This window comes from Rhinolophus ferrumequinum, chromosome 27, assembly GCF_004115265.2.
Source record: "Rhinolophus ferrumequinum isolate MPI-CBG mRhiFer1 chromosome 27, mRhiFer1_v1.p, whole genome shotgun sequence".
NCBI lineage: Eukaryota > Metazoa > Chordata > Mammalia > Chiroptera > Rhinolophidae > Rhinolophus > Rhinolophus ferrumequinum.
The window spans coordinates 14,181,196-14,197,661 of record NC_046310.1 but is presented as its reverse complement, the minus strand read 5'-3'; the positions used below and the strand labels follow the sequence as shown (position 1 = coordinate 14,197,661).

The window sequence follows — 16,466 nt, the reverse complement described above, 5'->3', positions numbered from 1 at the left end:
TGACCCCCACATGGGCCCTGTTAGCTGCGCCCTCTGCAACTAGATTGAAACAACTACTTGACTTAGAGCTCGTGTCCAGTCCCTAACACAGGACAGAAAACATGGAAAAACACACTTACAAACAAAAATGTGTTCTGTAGACAGCAGCTGCCACCCAGAATGCTTATAAGAAATGCAGACTCTTGGGCCTCTCTCCTGAATCAGAATCTGCAGTTTAGTACGATCGTTAGGTGATTCTCACGCACACCGAAGTTTGGACCTCTTATTTTCACGAATGTCTGGAACTCATTTCCTACAATGAATTGTTAAAGGGAAGTTATATTCACTAATCTTTTTTAGGTCACAAAGAGCAATTAACTACCTACAGGACATTCCTTGATAGTTCTGTTAGGAAGAAGTTTAAATGTTTGATCTAGATGTATAGATTTTTCAAGAATATTCAATGTGTTAAATTCCAAAACAATAAAAAATGTCAGTAATGATAAGTTTATCATATTTTACCTGTCCGTCTTCCCAGGTGTATTCTATAGGTTTTAATATTTATACTGTTTTTAAAAATGTCTTTTTCTGCTGACAAAAGAAACGCTTTCTATAGAAAACTTGAAAAACAGCATCTGTAACAGCATGAAATAGAGTTGTGTTTACCAATCTCATTATCACCTCAAAAGTTATTGAATACTAACGGTAGTACACAGAGCTAGACACAGCAAGGTAAGATATTTATGACTTTCTAGAGGTTAGGCCTTGTAATATGCATATTTTTAAAGTAATTAAAGCTAAAGCTAAGGATCCCCGCTAAGTAGAAAAAAAGAAACCACTTGGCTTGGAGTAATAGAATGAGTTTTGAGTCCCCTTCAACTATAGAAGTCAGTTTACCATAAGTTAATGAAACTTAAGCTTCCAGGTCCCTCACTTACCTAGGCCCTTTCCAAGGCCCTTGAATGAGCACTAGCAATATATTCACCTGGTCAAATGTTTCTGTAAAAGTTTCTAAAGTAAGATGTTTAAGACCATTGTCTCGTGGCATTCTGACTTCCTTCCATCGTTGCTCCTCTGTGTTAGGTGGTGTAGGAATGGCTACGGGCATTTTTAGGATCTGGCTAAGGGGACAATGATTGAATTAGGGATACATTTAATTTGGGTTTAGAGGCATGCATTTATGTGGTTTGCAGTCATTTCCGCATACTGTGAAATTATTGCTCACCATGGGTGTGGGAATGGCTTTCTGGAATACACCTAGTGCCCATTATGCCAACTCAGCCAGTACCATGTCACAAAGGTGAGCGCCAGATGGCAAAGACACTCTGTGATGCCCGGCACAGGAAATATACGAGTGGTGGAGGAGAAACACTATTTGAAAGAAAAGGAGAAATTAGTCCCTAGAAAATCCTTCCAACCATCAGAAGTAAAAACTTGTAAGTGGCGGGAATCAATTACCTCAATGCCTACTCTAAACTGCTTAACCTAAAATGGAGGTTCTCACTCATCAGGAGTCTACCTAGTAATGTCAAACTCGTATCTACAATTATAAATGCCCCATACTTATTTTTGTTTTTATGTGAATCATGCTAAATGAAATATATTAGAATTCCTGAGTTTATGTAGTTGAACCACAGTGAGTATCTATATGTGAAGTCACATTTTTTTTTTTGCATCTTAATGGATCAGATCTCCTCTTAACGTAGCAGATAAATCTTGTCCGGTAAAACACAAGGGAGCCGGAAAAACCATATACAAAATTGCCATTAAAGCAGCAAAACAACCCTGAAATATTATAGCTCACATGTGAGAGAAACTTGATACGGTTTCCCCAAATTTGACAATAAACCTAAAAAAGTGCACGCTAATGTCAGTAATGAGTTGTGAAGCTGAAACTTATAAACCATAATAAAAAACCCTAATTTGTGATCACCACGCTAAAAAAGACTGATCTATCTTAATAGAAAATATTACAAAATAATTGTCATAGGAAAAGGTGATCAAAAGTACGCAACCAAAAACGTGGGGAAAATGATCATAAATGGTGTCCATAAAGTCATCTAGAAACACAGGTGAATATGCTTATCTTTAAAAAAGTAAAATAAATTATGTTTCTGGACTTTCGGATGCCCTGTAGAAGTGTGTCGGGCAGTTAATAAGAATGTTATGGTTATGTGTGTTTGTGGGTTTTATTAACTTTTCAAAATGTCATTTGTGACTTCTTTCACATTCTAAATATTCATTTCCATACCTAACTTTCCGCTCCTAATATTTGGTATTTTTTTCTTAATGAGGGTCCCAGCAGTTGTTTGAGCTTGCATTCCCTCAAAACCTGGATTTGCCGGTTTCCAACCACCTCAGAGAAGCCACTGAATTTCTCTGCAGCCTCAGTTTTTTTCCAAAAAAAAGGTATTTGTCGGGCATTTCCGGAGTTGCTGGGAAGACCATATGAAAACTGGTGGGGTAGAGTTTTGAGAGCCAAACTCTGCAAATGGGAAGGGTCTTTGACCTGGAGGGTAGGGAGCTTGCCTGTAGTCACCAGGCCTGCACAGACCACACGCGCGGCTTCTCCGCCCTCCGAGACAGCAATACCCCCCCACGCCCTCCGAGACAGCAATACCAGCGGGACAGAGCCGAGGGGCGGGGACGGTGCGGACCGGGCAGGGGGCGTAACACACCCTCCCCACCCGAGGGGATGAGGTGGGAACGGAGGCAGGGCGCTCAGGACCCCCGGGAACTGGGGGGAGTGACGGGCGGTTGGACACAGGACACAACTGCTGGTGTTGAAGGGGCGGGGCACTAGGCCTCAACCCCTTTCTAGGAGCCTTGGAGCCTTCTCGGCACCGGAAGTTCCGGTGTCGATCAGTGGAGGTCAGAGGTCAGCAGGAAGTCGATACGTGGCCGCCGCCTGTCCCCGCTGAGGAGGCACAGCAGCCGGAGATGGCGGCGGTGCTGAACGCGGAGCGACTCGAGGTCTCCGTCGACGGCCTCACGCTAAGCCCGGACTCGGAGGAGCGGCCCGGTGCAGAGGGCGCCCCGCTGTTGCCGCCGCCGCTGCCACCGCCCTCTCCTCCCGGGGCCGGCCGGAGCCCGGGCGCCGCCGGCGAGCACCCGGAGCCCGGGGAGGCGACGGCTGGGGGCGCGGCGGAGGAGGCGCGGCGGCTGGAGCAGCACTGGGGCTTCGGCCTGGAGGAGCTGTACGGCCTGGCGCTGCGCTTTTTCAAAGGTGAGCGGGACCGGCTCCGCCCCGCCGCCGCCGCCGGGCCCGGGAGCCCGGCCCGGAATGTGGCCCCTAAGGGGACTGAACCAGTCTCACCTCACCCACCCGTACTGGGCCGCGGCCGCGGGAGCCGGGCTCCGTCCTTGGGGGTCCCCGAAGTTTGTCACTACCTGCTGGGCCACTGGGTCACACCCCTGCGGGGCCGGGAACCTTGGTGTTGCCGTCCGAGTCCCGCCTCCCTGAGGTTACCAGGGCATTTTACCTGATTTAGCTTCTCGGGTTTCCACCGGCCGTGGTGGAAGAATGAGTCCTCTCTTTCTTATCGGATCCCATTCTGGAATTTTTTGACCGTCACATTCCTTTTCATGTTTTCAATAGCTTGGCACATCACGCCCCACCGATTTATAACCTTTTCCCGTAGTGGAAGGAATCTTTTCCTAGGCTCCGTACGTACCCTTTCCAGTCATTCCGGGGAACCATAAACTCGAATAGGACTTGCTCACCTGGCAGTATTGATGTGGCAGAAGGAAGTCAAGTATCAAGCTAACACATCCTCCTCTGGCTTGTCAAACTCTTAAGAGAAGGGATGCCAGCTATGTTCTAGTAACTTCTGGATGGTTAAAATTTTACCTTGTAAGCCATGTGCCAAGAGCGAATTCTCAGAATAAGAGTTAAAAGTACCCTTGTGCTTCTTGCAGAATAAGCTGTTAAAATGTCTCTTGTCTTAGAGCAAGATTGTGGTGTGTGGGATTTTTACTTGGGTGGTTGATTCACTTAGTCAAATGGTGGTGGTAACAGTCACATGATACCAGTCAGTGGGAAAGACTGACCAAAAGTCCGTTAGTTTGATTCTTAGAGATATTTAGTGCTCATGAGCCTGGCAAATGAAACTTTAGAAATGGTTGCGAGGTTCCATATACATTCCAGAACATCATATTTATGACACATCCCAGAGGGAGTACCTTTTGGAGTACATATTTTACTAGATGAATTTGAGTCGTTCTGTGTACCGTGTTTCCCCCAAAATAAGACCTAGCCAGGCAATCAGCTCTAATGTGTCTTTTGGAGCAAAAATTAATATAAGACCCGTCTTATTTTACTGTAAGACCCGGTCTAACACAATATAACATAACATAACACCGGGTCTTATATTAATTTTTGCTCCAGAAGATGCATTAGAGCTGATTGTCTGGCTAGGTCTTATTTTCGGGGAAACAGGGTAGTGATGCATGCAAAAATTATTTGCTGTTTCTCAAAATAACTTTAATTGTGCAGAGTAATGAAAGTCTCTCGTCTACAAAATTTCCAGAACAGTTGATCATTCCACATTCATTATACTTTGTGTTAAAAAGTTTGCTCTTGAAATAATTGTCATTGCACAATGAGTTCAGCCCTCTGTGCACTAGCTAGCTTGGGGAATTGGATATGGCTAATGGGTTTTGGGTCACTTGACCCTTGAATTTAGAGTTTCCTGTGGTGATATTGCTTATATAAAAACGTGGTGGTTTCTGTACAATTCATATAACTACATTTTACCTTAAATTTTTATTCTTAGAACTTATTTTTCCAGGGTTTAGTAAAGTTGGAGTATATTGTAGCAGAATAGTGTGTAAGAATAGAAAAGACCGACTTCTAATCCTGGCGTTTGTCACGTGACTAACAAAAAATAAATGGTAATTTTACCTTCTGAGCCTGTCTTATTTGAAAATAGTAGTATATGTTCTTTGAAAGATTAAAACAGTATGATGTACAGTAAATTTAGTTTTGGGTCAGGAAGCCCTGGATTCTATTGGTAAACTAGACAATGAACTTTCCTCTTCCACATTCGGTCTTCATATGTATACATACATATTAATATATATATATATATGGATTAAATGAGATTTGATGTCTCATATTTAATATTTAGTGGTCTAAACCTAATATTTTGCTGAGTGGTGGGACTCCTAGGGGAATCTGTAGTTTGGGGTCCTAGTCATCAGTCACTTTAGAGGAAAAAACAGCTGCATTGATAGGTATGGTTCAGTCAGTTCCTAAATTAAGCTTTCAAAGCATTATCCACATACTGAAAAGAAGAAATAGCAGTGTAACAATTAAAAGCTACCTTTCTGCATGGATCATTGCAGAGTTAGCAATGAAGAGGCTATTAGTACATGAGATGCCTAATTGGGGCGCGGGGGAAGGAAGGATCTGAAAGCAGTCAGAAGAATTAGGGGAGGTGGGATGAGAAATATGTTGCTGCTTTTGTTTTAATGTGTGAATTTTCCAGTGTAATACTTGGCATTTTTATCAGTCTTGTCAGGACTTCTAATTCTAATAGATCACTATTTTGCAGTTCTGTATTCGTATCTCACAAGAATTAGACTTAACATTACACTTTATTTTCCACTGTGGAATAAATATGAATCTTGAAAGTATGGATATCTTTTTTCCATGGAAAATAACTTGGATGGGAATCAGGAACCCTGTTTTTCATTCTGTCCCTGTCATAGTGGTTACAGGCCAGTGATTGAACCCATCATGTCAACTACCTACCCTCTTTATTTTATGAAAGTAAAATAATAGGTGAAAATACGGACAAATACCAGTTGGCATTTCATCATCTAAACTTTAGACATTGTTGAGTCCTTATGGTGGATAAAATTTTATATTAGATTACCACTATAAATGAATAGTCCATTCCCTTTTGCTATTAAGGAATTTAGAGGCCCAAGGAGGAGTTAAGGACCCAGTGACTACTGCAGTACACTCTGGAGGATCCAGGGAACAAATGCCATTTCAGAGGGGAAAGGCATGTGTGTCTGGGAAATGGCAAATGTGAAGTAGTTTGATGGAGAAAGCTGGGAAGGTAAGTTGTCAGATCCTTGGAATGATTTGATTGCCATTGTAAATAGCCTTTTTGTCAGTAGACCGGAACCATTGAAGGTTTTTAAAGGGAGGAGCAAAGTTGCCCAATTCTAGTTTAGCAAGATTAAGCTGGTTTTCTTATCTATATGGGTTAAGGACTAAATTGGTTGGCTTTATTGTAGCCTTCATACTTTTTGTATAGAATTAACTGGGGAGTTGTACTTTGGTTTTTAGATTTGTTAGAGATGAATTTTTCCTTCTCTAACACTTTATTACCTCATTACCTTAAGCTGGTAGGTGGTTGCATTAATTTAAAATTCCAGAGCAGTAATTGCCACCAGTTACTGAGCAGATGTTCACTAAATGTCAGGTACTATTTTTGTGTATATTGTATATACACAATTTTGTTTAATCCTCCACAAGCCCTTCCTTTAGTGAGGGTATTATCCTGGTTTCTTAGTTAAGGAACTTGCCCCAGGCCACTCAGTTGTTACGGTCTGAGGTAGGATTCCAGGCAGGATTTGAAGCAGAGGCAGGATTTGAGGCAAGGTTCCTTCTCAGTCTGATTCCAAAGACAGTTCTCCCACTACAGGAGATGAACAGCAAGTAGGAACCCTGGTTTCTGGTGGTGTTCTGAGGAAAATATTCAAAACTATCCTATTGCCTTATCACATCTTGGAACTTCTCTAATATATTTGCTTGCAAATACTAAGGGCTAATGAATGGAATGATTTATATTGTTTTTCTGCACGTGATCACTTTATCCAGTCTCTTCAGATATCTGGAAAAGTAAAGTGTGAGAAAACCATCTACTTTGAACTCCTCCATAATGTTGCTATCAGGTTTGAAATATTGATTGTAATGGGGGAGGGTCCCCTCTAAAGGACTGAAATAAACGTGCCCATCAAAAATATTGATATGCTAAATCCCACTCCTAATAGACTAGTAGATCTTTTTCGGAGGCCTGCATTCAGCTAACATAATGATTGTTTTTTACTCTTGTGAATTGAAAATGAATGTTTTAATTCGTTAGGGATTGAAAAATGGTGATATGCTGTCTTTCCTTCATAATACTTTCCCTTATATACTATTTGGTTTGGGGTACAGTTCAAATAGGAAAGATAAATGCTGCTTTCCCTTTATTAAATTTCCAAATAATGAGTTGTTCCCTAGCAGCCTCAAAAGGTGGTGAGTTTTTAAATGTCATTAGGTACTCATGCTTTTAAATATATTTGTTTTGTTTTTAGCTCTTATTGATGCTAAAATTGTACCATCTTTAGCAAGTGGGATTTCAAATTGGCTTCTAAGTTCCTTTGACATGACTAGTTGTCTTCCATAGCTTCCTTGCTATCTGTTATGATGAGATATGCCAGATTCATCTTAGACACATCCTGCCTCAGAAGAATCAGCCATTTCTCCAAGGAGATATGGTTCCTTTTAGTGGAAAATGGCATTTGAAGAGCCATAACCTGGGTATTAGGAGTGGGGTGCTCATTGCTGCTGGATTGGTCATTATTTCTAGGCCTTTTCAGTAGACAGATCTGGGAACGGGGGGGGGGGGCCTGTGAGGGGAGTATTTTTGAGGGTGTGATATGTAAAAGGAAAATATAGTTGAATTTGGAAGAACTTAAGTGTTGGACTCTTTCTGATTTGAATAGGGAATTGTTAATGCATTTCCGCTGGCATTGCTGTTGATTACACTCAGTTACATTACTGGTAGCAGAGAAGTAATCATACGGATGTGCCAGAATGGTTCCATTTCCTTTTGTCTTCTTTAAACATAAGCATCTACAAGAACTTTTGTAAATGGCCCCATTAATGTTTTAAAATACTATACAGGTATAATTTATTCCTTGGTAACTTACATATAATTAGTATGTGCCTCCTACACTTAAGTGGTAGCCTTAGATAGTTTTCCAATTTAACTGTTACTGTCAAATATTTATTAAATTTTGAGTTTATTTTTCCTTTCTTTATTGTCTTCACCTTTAGACAGAAGAGTGTACTAGTCTAGGAGGACATGTGGACCTAAGAGACAGTTGTAAGAAACAAAATTAAAGCCACCAACAATAGTAATGCCTCTTAAACGTTTGTATTTGCTAGTTCGTGTTACATTTGAGCTGAACTAAAGTTTTCCTTTGAGGACTGGATTCAAGGATGTGTTTATATGTGTTTTCACAGATGTGGTTTTTAACATTTGCCTGAGGCCCTCTATTCAATTACCACACATGCAGAAAATACACAAATCAACAATGAATTTTCACAAAATGAACACATACTGATAACCAACACCCAGAAGAAGATAATATTTACTTTTATCAGTTAACTAAAATGAGAACTACTCTGGCTCAGTATTTAGGAAGTTGAGCTCTGGAGTCAACACTACCTGGGGTATTTTTTCCTAGTTCTGCCACTCAGTTGTTTAAACTCGGTGCCTTCTTTTACTGAAGAGGATATAAGAATTATAAGAATTATATATGTAGACTTGTAGCAGAGTACCTTGCAATTGGTGTTCTGTGGCTGCTTATGTTGAAGAGGAGAGATTACCAAGAATTTATTATGGAGTGTGTTGACTTAATGGGGGAAAAAGTCAACTTCTATGAAGCACTTTGTACATGCTAGGCAATTTCCAGAGTGCTTTATATTCGTTGACTCAGAAATACTGCATTGCACTATACTTCTTATAAGTAGTATAAGAATTTATCAGTTTTTTTCTCAGTCCAACATGGGAGAGATGTGGTTTTAATTTTAATATTTCTAAAGCATGGGTTTTATTTAAAGTGTATTCTCTGTCAGGCCACAGTGTGATAGGGCCCTGAAAGAAAGCATTTGATTTTAGGCTGTCGCTGTGGAAGTACGGTGTCTAGGATGAGGGAAGGGGGATCCCCGATGGTCCTGCTTTCTCTGCACAGATCGCCAAGCCCTGGACACCGCTTTCAGTTTGCAGCAGCCTCCTTTAGGGCTGCAAACAAAATGGAGCTCTTTCAGAAGAGAGCAACTTGTACAGTGTGGGAATTCAAAGCCCTGCCATCCTTTATCATAAGGGCTGCTGTTTAGCCAGCGTCTGCTCTCTGCAGGCATTATGCCAAGGCTTTGGAACACGTGTCCAACCCTCACAAGAACCTCAGGGACAAGTTAGTATGTCCATTTTGTTGATAACAACACTGAGGCTCCGAAAGGTTAAGTAACCTTCTGTGATATAGTTAGTAGCAGAGCTGGGATTTAAACATAGATTTATAGGAGGTGTACATGAAAAGGCTGGGGTTGTTTAGCCTGGAGAATAGAGAACTCGGTAAATATGATGGGTATTTTGTGGCTTTTTTGAGGTCTCATCTGTTAGGTGTGTTTTATTGAATGCTGAGGGCTAGAAATAGATCCTGTAGATAGAAATGAGAGAGATCAACTCAGAAGAAAGAACTGAAAACCACAGCTGTCCAAAGATGGACTAGACTGCGTAGGGACAATGAATTCCCATCACCAGGGAGTGTTGAAGCACAAGTTAGCAGTTACTAGGTGGACATGCTTTAACTCCTTTACCTTAATCTTTTGTGTGTCCACCACGGGTTTTTTTCTTTGTGGTTACCATGAGGCTTCTATAAAATATTTTATAGCCATACTAGTTTAAGTTCATACCTTCTGCAGCATACAGAAACTCTGTACTTCTCCCTCTCTCACATTTGAGGTTATTGATGTTACAATTGACATCTTTTTTATGTTGTGTATCCAATAATATTATTGGAGGCCACGTAGATATGTAGGGGGGATTTGAGCTTTGGTTGTGTAATTGAGTTACCACTCTTTAATATCCTTTCCAACTCATTGATTTTTATGGCTTTCATTTCATCAAATAAAGGCTAAAAGGGACATTGAAATAATTTGTTACATCTCTCTACCTTTACCACCAGAGAGAAGGGAAAAATATGATTTCTCCATAAACTTACTCTAGAAATTGAGGTGTGAGACTAATAACCCTGTGAATGAATAATTTCCGGTGGAAGGGACTTAATTTTAATCTTGCAGACCTTTGGGCTTGGTAACTGTGATTATAACACTATTTTCAAATTATTTATGCTGTCTTACTAGAACTGTAAAGTTAAACACTTATGAATTTAACAAGAACATAATCTAGAAGCCATTTCTATCTTTAATTGCTTGGGAAAATGTGTTTTGTTTATGATACTGGTTTTCTGTCGCTCCTGTAACAAATTACCACAGATATAGTGGCTTAAAACAACACATACTGTTAAGACAGTTCTGGGTGTCAGAAGTTCAAAATGGGTCTCACTGGGTTTAAAAAAAAAAAAAGTGTCAGCAGAGCTGTGTTCCTTCTGGAAACTAAGAGAGAATCTGTTATCTTGCCTAGAAGCTTCTGGAGGCCACCTGAATGCTTTGGCTTATGGCCCCTTCTTCCATCTTCAAATCGAGCAGCATGACATCTTCAAATCTCCTCCTGACTCTTCTTTCTCTACTTCTGTTTATAAGGGCCCTTGTGATTTATTCCAGGATAAGGTCAGCTGCAACTTGAAGTCCCTCTTTCTCACGTAAGCTAACACATTCACGAGTGCCGAGGATGAGGGTGTAGACGTCTTCAGGGTAGACATATGCCTACCACATATGCCATAGTATCTTATGAACTGACTACTGAAATTGAGCGTGTGGATTTACTCATTTGATCTTCTTGTCAAAGTGGAAACCAAAGCAATTTAAAAGGTCAGGTTGCACTATAAATTTTATAATTAAAAATAGCCATCCCTTATCTCTTTTCCCCCATCTCTAAGACCCTTTCCTCTTGAGGAAACCATTTTCCATTATTTTAACTGTTTGTCACTTCTGTGCATATGTTTCTCTTCTTCCCTCTTCCCAAACTCCCAGTGTTATACTACATTTTGTGATTAAATTAATGTCAGTTGTTTACATTTGTATTACTACTCATAGCTGAGACGTGAGACAGATCAGTACTTTGATTATATTTTCCTTCTTATGCAAACTCTGGCTTTCACGTAGTTAGAGGCAATTATTATTTGTTTTCTTTGTCCTTAGGTAAACACTTTTTTTTTTTTAACTTTTATTTATTTAAGTGTGTTTTTCCAGGACCCATCAGCTCCAAGTCAATCTAGTTGTGGAGGGCACAGCTCACAGCAGCCCCTGTGGGAATCGAACTGGCACCCTTGTTAAGAGCACTGTGCCCTAACCAACTGACCGGCCGCCCCCAATTTCCAAGAGTTTTTATTCTCTGAATGGTCTTTCCGGTACCCTGATATTAAATATAAATTTTGGTTTTTGTTTATTTAAAAAATCTTTTTAGACTCCCCCCCCCCCCCATGTTTGAAGCTTTCTTGTATGTCTGGTGATCCTTGGGTATTCATTCATTGTTAAAGGGTAAGGCACTGGACAGCTTGGTGAAACCTCGAGTAGAAGGCCGAGGTTTCATATGGAATTCCTCAAATGTTAGTATCTTTCATATTAGTATGTGTAGGTCTTATTTTTGGGTCAGTTTTTCAGGAAAATACTCCTATCTCCTGCCTGGGATGTATGAACCTAGTTGCCAGCATTCAGGAATTAGACAGGAGAAAGAAGGGGGGGTGGAAGTTGTTTACCGTTTACTGGGGAAGTTTTCGTTTCATTTCTGTTTTTACTCCTGTGGTTCCCTCCCAGCCTGCTGTCCTCCCACCTGGAGCACCTGTAATTCCTGTTCTCTAGTATGCATCTAGACCTCTGCTAAAGTAGGATCTGCCTGCTTAGGGTTGCCAGATGCAGTGAGAGAGATTTTGAACCAAAGCCCCTGTTTTTATCTAGACTCCACCTTTTAAAGAGCCTAGAGCCTTCAATTCCGGAACCTTTCCAGGCTTCTCTAAATTGGCTTCCTTATTCCTTTTAGTGGGGTTTCATTGAGGATCAGAGGAAATCGTGTGTGTTCCATGTTTAAGTGGAAATACATATATATATATATATATAGGAATTACATATATACTCGCATTATTTATGTATGTGTGTATATATATATATACACGAGTATTTGTGTATATATATATGTTTGCTATCCTTTTAATTATATTTGAATTTTTAAAAATAATATGGAACTGATTTGGCTTTTGAATTTACTTCTTCTAGTCCAGGGTCAGCAAAGTTTTCCTGTAAAGGGCCAGATAGTAAATAATTTAGGCCTTTTATTTTAATTATTTAAATATTTTTAAGGTCACATGTGGTCTTTGTTTGTATTATTTGTTTTTGTTTGTTTTTGCTTTTTGTTGTTGTACAATCCTTAAAAAAACATAAAAGCCATTCTTAGGTCACAGGCCTTAAAAAAAAAAGAAAAAAACAGCTGTGGGCCGAGCTGGTCCAGTTTGCCAATCCCTGCTTTAATCTGTCCCCTTTAGGTAAAATAGGTTTTTAACCTGACTTTTATTGGTCTTCAATTTTATAGGAAATGAACTTTTTAAAGAATAATTGTTGCTGGACAAGTGCCAACAAGTAATCCCTTTCAGTCCTTTGACAATGACTAGCTTTGTAGTCATTTCTCTAGGTACCTAGAGGTAGTCATTTTCTACTTCTCATTGATGTTTTTTTACATACTTGCACCTGAAAAATACCTCTGCAACTTCTTTCCAAGCCTAATTTATGTTTGTCTTTTTGATGGCTATAGAGTAGAATTCTAAAATTGATTGAATTAATAACTTTGTAATTAACTCTGTGAGTGTAGGAGTCTAGGCTAATGCCAGCGTTCCTTTTTATCAGGACGGAAAGCAAACTTTTCTTTAGGAATATGGTCTTGGTTACAGAGTTTTGCATTTTAGCAAGGCTTTTTCTTGTGTGTATGCAGTTAATAGTAGTTACGACTTTTTCCTTACTATGTTTAGTGCCTATGGAACCAGAAATAATTTAGAATAAAATTATTCTCATCTAACTCAAATAACTAAACAAACCTTTGTGATGTGTGAACCAGAGCCATCTGAAGAGTAAAAGAGAAGTAACTTTTTTTGTAATGTTGTAGTAATCTGCCTAACAATGCAGATTGTGTAGAGTTTTCATTTTCTGTGTTTTCTTTGAAATTTAGAATGTCCATTCACTGTGGGCTGTCCCATACCAGAGGTAGTTGGGATTCTAAGCACATCCTCCTGGGTTTTGTATATTCCTCAGGCGGGAATCATTGACCTGTTAATCTGTCCCAAAGGCTGAAAGATAAGTTGCCTTGACTTTTAAAAAATGTAAAAGAAAAAAGTGTATGTGTGTTTGATATAAAAGTACATGTGGTTATTGAAGAAAATTTGGGAAATCAAAAATGAAGGAAAAATTCATCAGTAATCCAGTCTTTCAGAAGTAATGACTAGTATTAACATTTTGGTATGCTTTTTTTCTTTGATTTTTTTTTTTTGAGACAAATAATGATGTATTTGAAGATTCAGTAGTAGGATTTAAAGGAAGGATTATACAGGAAGTCCTGTACCTGCTGTAAAAGATTCTGTGGAAATGCCAATAGAATTCACAAGAACAGATGTATTGTTTTGCTCATTCTCACTGAAATTGACTCGCAAAGTCAGTTATCTTCTTTAGTGAGATTTGTTGAACGTGGTTTTGGTTGTGAGTGCCTGTGAACAAAGTATGGAGCTAAGCACTGGGGTTCAAGATGGTGAACAGATTTCTTTGACTACTTTACCAGAACTAACACTTAAAAACATATTCCTCTTTTGAAAAATCCTTAATGGATTGGCAATATATATATTATATTTTTAGTGTAAAGTGCTTTTGGTATTTTTTTTTTTATTGGGGTGACAATTGTTAGTAAAATTACATAGATTTCAGGTAGTAAAATTACATAGATTTCAGGTGTACAATTCTGCATTACATCATCTATAAATCCCATTGTGTGTTCACCACCCGGAGTCAGTTCTCCTTCCATCACCATATAGTTGATCCCCCTTACCCTCATCTCCCACCCGGCAATATATTCTTAATTCTGTCAAGCAAGAGGTTCCAATTTTGTCTGCAGCTCAGTCTAACTGACTGCCTCACGTAGTTAGCATTTTAATAGCTGTAGAATCTGTTCAGTGGATTACTGTAATTTAAGCATTGCGTTATTGTTGAATAGTTAGATTAGTTTTTTAATTTTAAATAATACAGAAGTGAACCAGGGGTAACCCCGTTTTTCTTGCTAAGCTAACTTTCAAGCTTGCATGTCAGAGATTCATTGGGAAGAGAATGAAATAAAGAGCAATTCTTTTAGACTTGTTGATTGAAAGATAATATCAAGGTGTATTTTGTTTTTGTAAACTCTAATCCATTTTGATTTATTTTGATTACATGCTGTATTGGAATTTAATGCAACCACTGGCCCAACCTAAGGAGTTGGAACAAGTCTACTTTATTACCTTATTGACATAGTTTTATTTTTTCTACTAGGCCAGAAATAAACTCTAAAATAATCTTTATCTCAGTATAATTTTATTTGTTTGCAATATATATATTAAATATGCCCTTGGACACAATTATTTACTATATTTGCCAAGTTACAAATTTTTAACTGAACTTAATAGTTTGTGAGCTGCATGAGGGCAGTGAATCCCTCGTGTCTAGCACAATGATTTGCTCATGGGGGATCAGTAAATATTAAGTTCAATGAATGAGTATAAAAAAGATGTTATGTGATGTCCATCATTGATTGAAATAGCATTCTAAGGTTAGCTTTTTGGAATGGGAATTGCCTTTTAGTTGGTAATTATAGAACTATGATAATCCTGTTCTAAAAGCTTTAGAGGAAGTTCCTGTTCTACCTGCTAGTAATAGTCTGGGGATATTGTTTGCTCAGTAGCAAAGACATATGGCAGGTCCACAGATTACGGAGTTGTTTTCAGTTTTTATTAAGTAAGTTCAGTGCTCCAGTTTTGTCTTTTTTTAATATTTATTTTTCCCAAGTATTGCGTGAGTTTGTTCTTGATTAAAAATTCAGATGTATAGAAGTATTTGTAAATGGGAAACTCCTCTTCAATCCCCCCACTCACTAGTTTTGCCAGTCACTTCTCCAGAGGCAGTATCTCTGACCAGTTCAGTTTGTTCTTCTACACATTTTCCTTTGAAATACTGACATATTGCAAGTAAGGTTTAAATTGCTCTTTGATCACCACTCCTAATCCTAGCTTCCTGCCATTTTTTCATTCTCATTTATTTAGTGTGACTCATTTTAGATCATTTTCTTTGTATTTACATTCATATAAATGTACTTGTAGAATATATAGGTGGGTGTGTTTACATGCTGTGTTTCAACTGCCAGTTATAACTGTAAAATACCATAGATTGCAAAAATCTAATCTGTTTTTAAAGATGTTAAAGTGGGTGGTGGGGAGGGTTCTTAAAATTGATGAAATATATTTTGTATCATTTTCTGCAGCTTGCTTTTTTCACTTAACCGATATTTCCTAAACTTACTTCATTTATACCACAGTTTGAATATTTAGCCACTCCCTTATTGAGGGACTTTTAAGTTGTTTACAGTAACAAGAAAGTGATGCTACCGTGAATATACCTTTGTCCGCCTCCTTCTATGTATTTGGGGTGTTTAGCAAGGGTAGATAATGAGAATTGGAATTACTGGATCATAGGGCATGCACATTTATAATTTTGAAATATGTTGCCAAATTGCCCTCCAAGATACAAGATAACTGTAATGGTTTATGCTTTCAACATTAGTATATGACAGTGGGTGTTTCAGGTAACTCTTAATATTATCTAACGTTTTTTTTGACCCCTCTGACAGCAGAGGGGGTCTTGTATTTATTGGTTTCAATTTCCATTTCCTTGACTAGTGAGGTTGAATATTTTGGGTGCTTATTGGCAACTTCTGTGTGTTTTTTCTCCTCTGCGTTTTCTGTGTATAACCTTTAACCCATATTCTTCTGTTATCAGTGATTTTATTTTGATGGCCACTATGTGCATGCATAAAATTTGCAGGCAATATATGCTTGATACTTCCTTTTTTTCCCCCCTGAAATTTGGTAGTCTCATTATCATTGGAATCAACTAGTAATTAATGCTACCATTTATCAAAGAAGCAGAACTATTCTCAGGATTTTCCATTTTATTAGCACCCAAATTCATACTACATTTGAATGTTGCTGGTGGTTAAGTCTTTACAGGTCAAACTGGCTTTACTCTTAATTGCATTGGAAACCTGCAGGCGCCAACCATAAGGATCTAACAGTGTTATTAATAATGTCCTATTGCCTTTAAAGTAGCAGTGGACTCCTTACTTTATTGATGAACAGAAAGGTTCAGTGGTTGTACATCTAGGAAGTGTCTGGGATGAAATTTAGACAAAGGTCAGCTGATTCCAGAGTCTCTTCTACCACATCAGACTGCGCAGTGAGATGGATACATTTAGAATTTAGCCTGTGTATTTATGATCATATTAAAAGTGATTGATATAAGA

The 16,466-nt window shown here is 38.8% G+C and overlaps 1 protein-coding gene across 1 annotated transcript in view; it reads left to right on the top strand.

Annotated features, from left to right (window-relative positions):
- Positions 1-2,859: 2,859 nt before the first annotated feature.
- Positions 2,860-16,466, top strand: part of ACBD3 (acyl-CoA binding domain containing 3) — a 30,696-nt gene continuing 17,089 nt past the window's right edge. The window contains exon 1 of the mRNA XM_033099667.1: positions 2,860-3,205. Within this exon, the coding sequence (XP_032955558.1) occupies positions 2,920-3,205 (286 nt within the window). The 5' untranslated portion in view covers positions 2,860-2,919. The remainder of the gene's footprint in view (positions 3,206-16,466) is intronic.